Below are 13260 nucleotides of genomic sequence, written 5' to 3'. Positions count from 1 at the left end.
CGTGTGAAAGTTGTATTGTAACATCATGGCCAATCCTCCCAAAATGATCCAATTTCACCTTGTTCAATGCTCATCATGAACTTTGCCTGTTTTTGTGTCAGAAAATCGTCCATGATGACAAGGTGTTTTATGGTGTCCGGGCCCCAAAGGAGATATTTGACAAGTACAGGTACCTACTAAAGGTGTCTGATTCTTGCAACTGGAGCGGCGACCGGAAATGTGGCAGAATCCCTCACTTAACCAGGTGAGATGCATTGAACTCTTGCCATTCCATATGCAAATAACGTTAACTTCCAACATATCCTCTTACCTTGTTCCTGTTTTTCTTTCAGGATCAGAGTAGTGCATTACATCCTACACCACACCCATATCAACACAGGAGGTATGTGAAGTGCTCCATCCATTGATTTCTTTAGCAACATATTTGTCCCTGACTTCAATTGTTCGGGACTCCTAACCCTCTTTTTCATTTAAACTCAACAGAGAACCTCAGAGAGCTCCAGGAGAAGGGTGTCTTTGAGGCCACATTCTGCCTGCATGAGGTAAAAAAAAAACATCTCCTTATTTATTTGTATACCTGATTACTTGTTCAATTTTGAGGGGCATTGTAGCTGTTTATGTCTTGTATGATCGTAAGTAGCCCATATGAAATTCATTGATTGTGAAATACATCTACAGTATGAGCCTCTTTCTGTTTTTATAGAGGAACAAGCAAAAGGTGTTGAAACAAAAGTGGGCACGATGGTCTGCTCTCTGTACCACCCAGCCTGTCGATGATGTCAGGTAAGACCTTCTATATATCCTGCTGTGTTTCTGTGTCTTTTGGTTTCACAGTGGCCTTTCCTCAATTGGATTTGCTCAACTCTTGCATCCTCTCACCTCCATCCTCTCTGGCCTCCTTTTGAAAGGTCATAGGTCATAGGTAATTGTTGCGTCAAAAAACAGAACACTCAAAACATGAGCACAATGGCAGCTCTTCCTTTAAAGAACTCTAGGCCTCGAGAGGGCAGATAACCCAAAAACACGGGTGGAACTAAAAAATTGAGCCAGGATTTCTGGAGGGACTACTTTTACATGCGCACCTGGCAGATAAGCATGGGTATAAAATGTTTGGGCTTAGCTTTGCTTGGGTCCTCAACATACAAACAGCTCATTGTTCAACCCTAAAGACGCAACTGGTATGTAATGTTTGGAACTATTTATTATGTTGCATCCAGTGCTTAGCACAATTTACATGTTTAACTCTGGTAGGAGTGGTGACTTCTTTTGTTGTGGATATTTTCTGACTGCAGAAGTAATTGCTTGAAGTGCTAGATTAAATTGTTTAAACGTTTACTTTATTCAAAGCCATGCTTTGTTGCTGTGTCATGCATTGTTTATTGTGTAAAATAATGCATGTTTATTCTCTGTTTAAGGTTATCAACCTATACCTATTCCTATTCCTTATTCCTTTGTCATTCAACTACTCTATTCAACAAATCAACTGTTTCAACATATTCAACAAATGGCATCAAAACCATAATAAAACACTGGAAAGGAATTGAGTTGTCCCTTTGCATCCTTCACGGGTTGGGCAAGCCGTTTTCAAGTTTGGGCAGAGCTGAAATAATTATAACACCTAGACAACTTGACAGTAATCGAGGAGAGGCGTCGAGAAGGGGGAAAGTGGACAAAATTGTGCTTGTATGAAATGAGACTCCTTGTCCAATAGCACATGGACGAAAATGACGTTTACAGGCTGGAATCCCCAAGTAAATGTATACAGTGATTAAAAACAAATGTAGCTAGCTAGTTGTGCAAGACATGTTGTAGATAAAATGATCAATAGAATATTGTTTTGAAATGTCTGCATCCTTTTCTCCTTCAAGAAAATAGCTGATTTCAAAGTGGGTGTGGAAATTAAAACTCTTCCGCAAATGAATCATGTAGGATTCACTTGTGCTTCCATGCCAAAAGGAGGCTATCGAGGAAGGGAGGACCATCTTCCATTTGCCTACAAAAAATTGTCGCTCTCCTTGACCACTTATTGGTTTCCAGGTCAACGAGGAGAGAGGACTGGGGAGAGAGGGTGGAGAAAATACTTTTGCTCAATGAAGAAAAGGCCTATCTCTCTCGCTTTCAAAGCAATTAACTATGTTACCAAGAAGTATGCCAGCTAGTGGTTATATCCACACAGAACTTTGGGTTTACCGATGCAGCTAAATGTGATGTGCTTACCTAAAGCAGGATTTCCCAAACTTGGTCCTGGGCCCACCCCTGGGTGCTCGTTTTGGTTTTTGCCCTAGCACCACACAGCTGATTCAAATAACCAACTCATCATCAAGCTTAGTTTGAACCAGCTAAGAACAGCCCTTAGCTATGGTATATTGGCCATATACCACACCCCCCCCATGCCTTATTGCTTAAATATATAGCATGCAAACAGCAATACAACATGTCATTTACCTCAGTGGTGTGAAAGGGAAATTATCAAGATGACACGAAACTGTGAAACTAAACTACATGTTAATTAAATATTTTTTAATCCCCCCTGGAAACCTAGTAAGGGGTGTTAACTGAAAAGGAATGTCCTTTTCCTGGTTTGAATTTGAACATGCAAACTGAAATGTATCTGTATCTGTCAGGAGTTACTTTGGAGAGAAGGTGGCTCTGTATTACCTGTGGTTGGGCTGGTACACCATCCTGCTGGTCCCTGCAGCCATTCTGGGTGTGATTGTGTTCCTGTATGCACTGGCTTTCTTTAACACCAGCCCCCTCATGTGAGTTGACAGGCCCACGGAGCCAAATTCTTTATTAAGCTGATTGTTGCTGACATTTTAGTAGGAATAAAAAATAGGTTACATGGAGTTGCTCCTCATTAAAACTCATGTGTTTCTGAAGGTGCATTGTGTGTCTTCATATTACAGAAAGGAGGTCTGTGAGTCTGATACCGTTATGTGCCCGAGGTGTGACAAATGGTGTCAAGTATGGCAACTGCGTGACACCTGTACCTATGCCAAGGTAACTCATGTCATTCTACCATACTGCATTGCAAACTTTACTATTTAAAAAATTGTAAATAAAGTTTGTATGTTCAAAATGTGTCTTGTGTGCAGGTGAGTCATCTGTTTGACAATGAGGGAACGGTGTTCTTTGCTATGTTCATGGCAGTCTGGGGTAAGTCTCTCACACAGGATAAAACTGATTATTTCCATCCAATACATTTTTAATTCAGATAAATCTTGACATTGTCATGACTCATGTCCTTTTTATTTTTCCAGCTACCATTTTTCTGGAGCTGGGGAAGAGACACAAAGCAACGTTTGTGTCCAAATGGAAAGTCTTCGACTGGTGCGAGGAAGAGGTACGGCTTCACTTAGGCTTAAGAAACCATTATATGTCTGGATATACTGTATACTATAGCATGGTTTAGGTTGTCTGTTACTCATTGATATTACCCAATCATATACTCTTTCAAATAACTAAAATAATGTCCCGTTGATTACTGTCATCTTATGGTAGGGACCCATTGTGTGATTGATATGACCTCAGACCTCTGTAGTATAATCCTGCATATTGTTCCATCTGGCCTGCAGGAGGAGCTCATCCTGGGAGTAGTCAATGATCCAGACTGCCATCCCAAAGAGTTTCGCCATTCTTATCTGCGCAGCACTCTTGTTCTGGTGCTGGTCACTCTCATGGTCAGTCCCAGTCAATCACTCACTACCATATTGCATCAGACGTAGCAGTTTTCAACCTGGGCTATACCCGTGTTTAGCTCCGGTTCTGTCAATGTTGTCCTCTCACTGTGTGTGTGTGTTCTTTTACCAGTTGGTTCTGATCATCGGGCTAACCCAGGCTCTGGTGGTGTTCCGTGTGGTTGCTGCTGTGCTGTTGTCAGAGGGAACATGGGAGTTTGTAAGGGACCATGCCAACACTGTAGCAGTAATGCTGGGTGCTGTACTACACTACTTCACCATGCAAGTTATGACCAGAGTAAGTTCAACCAGCAACCCCTCTAAGTCATGTAGACCTGCACAGTCCCTAACTCTTCTCCTCTCTTACCCGGATAGGTCAACAAGGCCGTAGCCTTGAAGCTGTGTGAGATAGGTGAGTCTGAAGAGGAATATCTTAATTTGGATGAGCAGAACATATGTTGCATTGAACATTTTCATTTACAATCAAACATGTACAGTTGAAGTTTACATACACCTTAGCCAAATACATTTGAACTCAGTTTTTCACAATTCCTGACATTACATTCTAGTAAAAATTCCCTGTATTAGGTCAGTTAGGATCACCACTTTATTTTAAGAATGTGAAATGTCAGAATAGAGAATTATTTCTTTCAGCTTTTATTTCTTTCATCACATTCCCAGTGGGTCAGAAGTTTACATACACTCAATTAGTATTTGGTAGCATTGCCTTTAAATTGTTTAACTTCGGTCAAGCATTTCGGATAATATTCCACAAGCTTTCCACAATAAGTTGGGTGAATTTTGGCCCATTCCTCCTGACAGAGCTGGTGTAACTAAGTCAGGTTTGTAGGCCTCTTTGCTTGCACATGCTTTCTCAGTTCTGCCCATAAATGGTCTATAGGATTGAGGTCAGGGCTTTGTGATGGCCAATACCTTGACTTTGTTGTCCTTAAGCCATTCTGCCACAACTTTGGAAGTATGCTTGGGGTCATTGTCCATTTGGAAGACTCATTTGCGAGCAAGCTTTAACTTCCTGACTGATCTCTTGATATGTTGCTTCAATATATCCACATAATTTTCCTACCTCATGATGCCATCTATTTTGTGAAGTTCACCAGTCTCTCCTGCAGCAAAGCACCCCCACAACATGATGCTGCCACCCCCATGCTTCACGGTTGGGAAGGTGTTCTTCAGAGTGCAAGCCTCCCCCTTTTTCCTCCAAACATAACGATGGTCATTATGGCCAAACAGTTCTATTTTTGTTTCATTAGACCAGAGGACATTTCTCCAAAAGTACGATCTTTGTCCCCATGTGCAGTTGCAAACCGTAGTCTGGCTTTTTATATGGCGGTTTTGGAGCAGGGCTCTGCCAAACGCTTTCAGGTTATGTCGATATAGGACTTGTTTTACTGTGGATATAGATACTTTTGTACCTGTTTCCTCCAGCATCTTCACAAGGTCCTTTGCTGTTGTTCTGGCATTGATTTGCACTTTTCGCACCAAAGTACATTCATCTCTAGGAGACAGAAAGTGTCTCCTTCCTGATCGGTATGACAGCTGTGTGGTCCCATGATGTTTATACTTGCGTACTATTGTTTGTACAGATGAACGTGGTACCTTCAGGCATTTGGAAATTGCTCCCAAGGATGAACCAGCCTTGTGGAGGTCTACAATTCTTTTTCTGAGGTCTTGGCTGATTTCTTTAGCTTTTCCTGATGTCAAGCAAAGAAGCACTGAGTTTGAAGGTAGGCCTTGAAATACATCCACAGGTACACCTCCAATTGACTCAAATTATGTCAATTAGCCTATCAGAAGCTTCAAAAGCCATGACATAATTTTCTGGAATTTTCCAAGCTGTTTAAAGGCACATGCAACTTAGTGTATGCAAACTTCTGCCCCACTGGAATTGTGATACAGTGAATTATAAGTGAAATAATTGTTGGAAAAATTGCTTGTGTCATGCACATAGTAGATGTTCTAACCGACTTGCCAAAACTACAGTTTGTTAACAAGAATTTTGTGGACTGGTTGAAAAATATGTTTGAATGACTCCAACCTAAGTGTATGTAAACCTCCGACTTCAACTGTACATGTTCCTCACTGTCATTCTATCAGATGGAATTGTACTTAGCTAAGTGAGTCAGTGAATGAAGTTAATGTTGCTGCTCTTGCCTGCAGAGAAGACACAGTCGATTGCGGCCACTGAGAGGAGCTTCACTGTTAAGATGTTTACCTTCCAGTTCTTCACCCTCTTCTCCTCACTCATATATGTGGCATTTTTCCTGGGCAGGTACTGAGTGCAACGTGTGTGTGTAGTGTTAATATTTCATCGGGCTGACGGTACATGGGGCTCCCGAGTGGCGCAGTGGTCTAAGGCACTGCATCTCGGTGCTAGAGGTGTCACTACAGAACCTGGTATGATTCCAGGCTGTATCACAACTGGCCGTGATTGGGAGTCCCATAGGGCGGCGCCCAGCGTCATCCGGTTTAGGGTTTAGCCGTGGTAGGCCGTCATTGTAAATAAGAATTTGTTCTTAACTGACTTGCCAAGTTAAATAAAATAAATAAAATATTGCAGACTAGCCTAAAACCAAGGGAAAAACAGTTGGTAAGGTACTGCTCTGTGTCAGCTGTCATGGGCAGCCTAGCTGTATGGAGAAGGTGCTTTCTGTATCCACAAGTGTTCATGTATCTGTGATCCTTGAAATGTCCTGAACCATAAATGTGTAAGTATTTGAAATGTTTATGCATATGTGCTTACATTTAATGAATCTAACATGCTGTTCTTGTGCATAGGATAAATGGTCGCCCAGGCAGCTATGTTCGTATTTTTGGTAAATGGAGATTGGAGGAGGTGGGTAGCTCATCACTATTTATTAAAAAAATAAGTATTACTTAACATGCGATTATGACACGGTTGAACGGTTTGAATTGTCTTTAGATTGTTACCATATCTGCCTTTTCCTGTCCTTGCCAGTGTCATCCCAGTGGCTGCCTCACTGACCTCTTCATTCAAATGGCCGTCATCATGTTGCTCAAACAGACACTGAATAACATCTTTGAGTTTACTGTGCCGTAAGTACAGTATATATCTATGATTATCTACCTGCTTAACATAGATACATTCTGAGGAAATAAATAGGTTGAATAAGCCCTTTGATCTGTTGAATAAGCTTTTGGTAATGCAAATAAACGTTTGACTGCCAGTCAGACGATAACACTCCATGTAAATAGGAATTCTAGTTAATGAATTGAATGAATTCTAATTAACCAAATTGGACATCCAAAGTGGAGCATCATACTTTCTCACTTTAGGTTGTCCTATGTTGTTGTGCAGCTGGTTCAAGAGTTACTTCAGAAGGACTACAACTAAGAAGCTGGAGAGGAAGTGTGGCGACTGCTACAAAAATGCATGTCGCGAAGAGGAGAAGAGGGGCCATGACCCATGTGATATCTGCAAGCTGCATGATTGGCTGCGCAACTACGATCTGAATGACGTAAACTTTTTCAGTCTCTTCAATGAGTTTCTGGAAATGGGTACGTCACATTAACAAGTCGCTACCTTCCATGGATGTCTCATTGTCTTTAAGTCCAACGTCTTTATTTATTTCACCGAAGTGATTCTATCTCTGTCTTACACTGTGATTCATGGTCTCTTTTATGTTCAATGATTCTGCCCAGTTGTTTTTATTGACTTCCCAATCCCGTCTTGAATGTTAAATCTCTGTTGTGTTATTACACTCTTCTCCTCATGCAGTTCTTCAGTTCAGTTTCACCACCATCTTTGTGGCGGCCTTCCCCCTGGCCCCTCTACTGGCCCTCATCAACAATATCTTTGAGATCCGTCTGGATGCCATCAAGATGGTCAGCTTGGAACGCAGATTAGTCCCCAAGAAAACCAATAATATTGGTGAGTTAAACAGTATATGTAAAAGCTTGTGCTTCTCTGGTAAACTCCTTACCATGTTTTTGTTGGGGCTTGTATGCTCATCCCATAATATGATTTCTCAGGTATATGGAACAAAGTTCTGGAAGCTATTGGTGTTCTGGCTGTCATTGCTAATGGGCTAGTCATTGGGGTGTCCTCAGACTTCATCCCTCGGCTGGTCTATCACTACCACTACGGACCCTGTGCCAATGGAGAAGATAATGTGCAGTAAGTTCTACTGTAGCACATTGTGCAGTGACTGGTGCATGAGTTGCACCTAGAGTAGACCTCTCACACATGGTCTGGGCTCTTAAAGCAATGAATGCCATAGTAATAATGTAGATAATGTCATCTGATAGACTACATTCGAGCCTCCCGAGTGGCGCAGCGGTCTAAGGCACTGCATTACAGTGATTGAGGGGCCACTACAGACCCTGGTTCGATCCCGGACTGTGTCGCAGCCGGCCGCGACCGGGAGACCCATGAGGCGGCGCACAATTGGCCCAGCGTCGTCCGTGTTAGGGGAGGGTTTGGCCGGCCGGGATGTCCTTGTCCCATCGCGCCCTAGCGACTCCTGTGGCGGGCCGGGCACGATGGCACGGTTGCAAGTTGTACGCCGTTTCCTCCCACACATTGGTGTGGCTGGCTTCCGGGTTAAGTGAGCAGTTTGTCAAGAAGCAGAGCGGCTTGGCAGGGTTGTGTTTCTGAGGACACATGGCCCTCGACCTTCGCCTCTCCTGAGTCCATACGGGAGTTGCAGCGATGGGACAAGACTGTAACTACCAATTTTGATATCACAAAAATAAAATAAAGAAAAACAAAATAAAGACTACATTCGCTACTGTCTCTCTCTATTGAAACTGTTCCAAAGGCAGAGTTCAAAAGTTCCCTAGTTTAGTCTTTATTGGCGTAAGTGACCATGCTGCCATGCTGTGGACAAATGGGTATATTTGCATATGAAACAAAGCACTGTGGGTAAACACTGGTGGCAAGTTGTAATAATACTGATTCGCCATGTTACCATGTGACTATTTGTTTGCCCTTCAAGCTGGTTGTGGAAAAGGCTCGCAGTTTCCAAATTCCAAGACAAATTAATATGGAAAGGTATTTCCAATTATGATTTTGTATAAGCAAGCTAAGTTGTATGCTTTTTAAATGTATGTTTTGTGTTGATTCATGGGGCATTACTTTTTGGGTTCTCTAAACGGTTAGCTGCATAAAACCTCATGAGTTGGAGAAGGGTACTGCAGGTTTGTTTTTATATGACCATAATCCCTTTTTCCTCCCTTATAGCTGTATGAAGGGCTATATCAACGACACCCTATCCACTGCTCAGATAACAGATCTGAACGTGCGGAAGGACTTTTCCCCCAGTCAACTGATCACAGAGAGCGGCTTCAATGTTACACAATGCAGGTGGGCATCTGTGAGGCACAACTAGGTCACTACGGAAGCTACTATTTACCGAAGCCTGGCTCAACCCTACTCCCCATCTCTTAATTTCACTGTTTATATTAACGAAGTGTTTGAATAATCAGAAACCAAAGCAACCAATTCTCCTCAGGCATCCATACATGTAGCTAGAGTCAATGCAGTCACAAACAGAAAGAAACCCAGTCCAGTGATACCAGTAGTTGTTGAGAGAGGTTGTTGATGGTGAAACTGGTGTGTTTTCCCAGCTATAAAGACTACAGAAATGATGTTGACTACAGCCTCACCTCCCAGTTCTGGCTCATCATAGCTGTACGCTTTGCCTTCGTTGTCCTATTTGAGGTATGTCTTTCTTTGCATCTGTGAATATGTGTATTTACATCAAACTACTTCGATTATTTTCAGTATAGTTTTGGCAGATCAGGAATCACTGAATTCCATGTTAATGATTTTAATTAAGCTCTGCACCAATGATCAAATCAAACATTATTTTAAATTGTGTGACACTTTACAATAAAACAATAAAACTAAAGATGTAAAAGAAAACGCAAAGGATGTCTAAAACAATACAATCACTTGTTAAAGGCCAAGCTAAAAAGGTGATTTTAGGGTTTTGTCAAAACCTTATCCTTGCAACTCTAAATGGCCATTGAGCAATGCCAAATATCACGGATATGATTGAACAAGCCTGTCTGTCTTTCACCTCTCTCTGTAGCATGTAGTGGTCATCTTTAAATGCATTGCTGCCTGGTTTGTGCCTGACTCCCCTGTGGTGGTGAAGAATGACAGACTGAAGGATAAACTCAGTAGACTCAAAGAGGAACTGCAGTGAGTTAAAACATATGGTTATAGACTACCACAATATTCCTTGTATGAACATGTATCATAAAGATGTATGATTAAGTGTTACCGTTAAAGTGTTGCCATACTTCATCTGCATGGAACTTATTATCACCATAGTGATTTCCATGATCTGATTAAAATGAATGTTGTCTGTGTTGACAGGGATATGAAGTACAGCCAGTCCACAGATGTGTGATGGCCGCAACAGAGGGACATCCTGAGACATGACCAGCATGACACATGACTTTGAAGCCTTGAAAAAGACACATTAAAAGTTATGCTCTCTGCACTGACCTGAGATCAGCATCTTACAGCATAGTTAGCGCCTGGTCGTTATGAGAGGTAGGACAGCCCTATCTTCCAAACCTCTGAGTTTTCTCCCACATGGTCAACACACTGTTTATACCTGTGTGATTAATGGCCACCCGTTGCGCATGCGAGCGTATCTTGATAGCCTATCGGGGCGACAAGTTTCTACGAGGATTAGACGGCTCCAAACTCTATTTTACATATAAGCAAGGGTACCCCAATATAAATGAACCAATAGACTGACAGACTAACCCCAGATACCAGACGCCAAACCACAACTGGGGGTCATAAGAAGAGGTCCATATAACATTGTATTTTCTTGAATGACTGATGACCCTGTAGTAGCCTCAGCCGAGTCCCCAACAACCAGATGTTCCAGTTTTCAGGGGATATGGAAAGAGAGCCTGTGACGCGACTTCTGCTTTTGGACGTTAACAAGGCGACACTCCATCTTAACTCCTCCTCCACATTTACCAGATTAGTTGAACAGTGCAGAGAATAATGTTTTTTTTCTTCTCGTCAAGACCAGTATGTAGGGGATCTAGTTTCAGTCATTTATTTTTCCTAATAAAAAGGGGACCATCGCAGTCTCTCAGAAGTTTGGTTGGTGCGTAAAACGTGTGAATTCAGTTAAATAAAAAGGTGTGATGGGTCCGTACACAGAACATTTTTTCACTGCATCAGGGATAGCGTACAGGCTTTTCGACTTTGCAGCCTTCTTCAGTGTGTAGATGTATTTTATGCCTGCTACATTAGGTTAACCTAGCAGGGATGCCTATACGGTAACAGAGTTGGGGTTAATTTTGTTTCACAAACTGTACGTGCCATACAAATGAAAAACCTGAGTTGAAATGTATTGACTCCCTTATTCTGGCCAATATTCATGTTTTACAAAGAACTGCGGTAGTTTTATTTTGGGTAAGGGTGTGACATCCCTGTTTTGCAAATACTGTACTGATGTTTCCTGTTTACATGCTTTTAGTAACCTCAATGTTCTCTCAACATGTAGAATTACAAAGTGTGAATAATGTAATTTATCTTTGTGAAATATTAAAATCTTTGTTATATAATTATGCATCCCTTAACTTTACTTTTAATCCACTGCATTATTTCTTTATTTGAAATGATATTCGGAAAAATGTTATCACTTTTTAAATTCAAACATAGGGTTGTGTGTATGAGCAAGAGTTTTTGTAAAAACATTTTTTTAAAGTATAATTCAGAAATTATTTGAGCCAATACCTATGGATATTGTATTGTTGTTGGAAAGGTGTACATTTTGAGTTGCTGTATTGTTTTTTTACTGTATATTGTACATACAATATGTGACAGGATTTTGCTCATCAGTCTATCACCTGCGTGAAAGTGCATTATAATTTTGTCCATTTGCTTCTCACTTTTGATGGACAGACGGAACAAAGATTAAAGCCTGCAGTGATTTTACTCTCAGCTGAATGTGTACTTTAGGACTTTTTTTTGGTAAGCTAAGTAGACACAATTAACTGCCATTTGGTGGACCACACCCTGTGTATTTCCCTAACAAGTTGAGCCTGATCAACAACAAAAAAATACTTTTCACATTAGGTCAGGTAAATAAAATAGAGAGCTGTTATAGAGACAATTGGTCCATTAGAAGGTTGCTATGAAACAACCCTCTATGAACATAATGTCTGTATACCACAAGAGGGCAGCGTGGTCTTCTCTCCTACAGCCCAAAGTTATATACAGCACTAAACTACATAATCTACCTTGTGTAAACAGTTTTGTCAAAGTGAAGGGAAATGAAAGGGGCCATCTACATGGTCTGCTAAAAGCAGTTCCTAACTACATGTCATCTTACTGTTCCTAAACCGATTCTATCCATGTCCCCTGGCCTGTCATTTCATTGAGAGTTCCTCCCCTCTTCTAAAGTTAAACCAAAAATATTCTTAGTGTTCCAATAACATAAATCCTCTTAGTGGGTTCACTTCATATCCAGAATGCATTCAGTGAGGTTGCAGAAATACTAACATAACACTGAGCATATAAAATACTTTTTGTTTTTATTTTAAAAACGGCATGTTTGTGTGGACATATCAGACTAACTCATGGTTGAACAGTTCATCACAATCTTTCTTTCTCTATTCTTAACTTTTGTTTCTCACTAAAACTCTCTAACCCCCCTCTCTGCTGACTCTCTGGTCTCTCTCTGCTGACTCTGTTGATCTATGAGGAGATAAAACAAAGCCAGATCCTACTGTCTGCATTCCAAGGCTTTCTACATTCCCTTTATAAAGAGGGTTGTTAGCCTGTGTCTTTGCTCTTCATCTGGTCCTTTTACTCCCCCACCACTTCCCATGACTTCCCGGAGAACCTTACCCTCTCACCACAGTTCATACCTCATAGTGTGCTGCCAGACTGAGGAACATTATCTGTAAACTTAAACACGCCCTGTTTGGCCTGCCGCCAATGAGAACAATTCCTCCCACAAGAGAAGGCAGAGTACAGGGAGCCCAAATGCTTCAGAGGAACTCCGTACTATGTGCATGTAAATAAACTTACCAAGTAAAAAAGTGAAAACAGAAGTTCCCTTGAGTTTGATTGTATCTTTAAAATGCAATCATGTATTATGCCAAATCAATTAAATTAAACCATTACTTATGAGAAACAATTCACCTCACATACTGTAACCTAACACCTCACATACTGTAACCTAACACAGTCTGAGCTAGCCCATGTAGATGAATAATGCAGAGAAGTAATGACCTGTGTGTGCAGTGGCCTCAGAGTTGGGTTAACTCCCTGTATCAGACACTTCAAACTCTTCTATGCTTCACTCAGACATACATCAATGTGTCAGAGGTCATACCTTGTAGTACTGTAATGTCTGCTTTCATAATCAGCACTACTCAGCACTTTATTTAGATGTCATTATTACAAATAGTTTCTTAGTCATAAATGACACAAGGGTGAGTGAATTTCAGAGGCAGGGAACTTTTACGATTAGTAACCATTTTATTTTTTATTTTATTGAAATTATTATTTACAATGACAGCCTAGGAACAGTGCGTTAACTGCCTTGTTCAGGGGAAG

The 13260-nt window shown here is 41.1% G+C and overlaps 1 protein-coding gene and 1 long non-coding RNA gene across 2 annotated transcripts; both read left to right on the top strand.

Moving 5' to 3' along the window:
- Positions 1-335: 335 nt before the first annotated feature.
- Positions 336-784, top strand: LOC120025371. The gene is made up of 3 exons (XR_005472991.1): positions 336-382; positions 484-542; positions 704-784. It is a non-coding gene; the product is annotated as an uncharacterized LOC120025371 (long non-coding RNA).
- A 940-nt stretch (positions 785-1724) lies between these two features.
- Positions 1725-11637, top strand: LOC120024801 (anoctamin-9-like). Its single transcript, XM_038969130.1, has 18 exons — positions 1725-1729; positions 2625-2759; positions 2907-3000; positions 3096-3156; positions 3261-3343; positions 3576-3680; positions 3811-3975; positions 4053-4089; positions 5856-5967; positions 6465-6531; positions 6655-6752; positions 7015-7214; positions 7435-7587; positions 7689-7833; positions 8899-9021; positions 9285-9378; positions 9752-9864; positions 10042-11637. The coding sequence occupies exons 1-18, from the start codon at positions 1725-1727 to the stop codon at positions 10073-10075; spliced, it is 1824 nt and encodes a 607-aa protein (XP_038825058.1). The 3' UTR covers positions 10076-11637.
- Positions 11638-13260: the final 1623 nt, after the last annotated feature.

This window comes from Salvelinus namaycush, chromosome 30, assembly GCF_016432855.1.
Source record: "Salvelinus namaycush isolate Seneca chromosome 30, SaNama_1.0, whole genome shotgun sequence".
NCBI lineage: Eukaryota > Metazoa > Chordata > Actinopteri > Salmoniformes > Salmonidae > Salvelinus > Salvelinus namaycush.
Note: the sequence above shows the minus strand (reverse complement) of the source record. Positions and strands in the feature narration are given on the sequence as shown.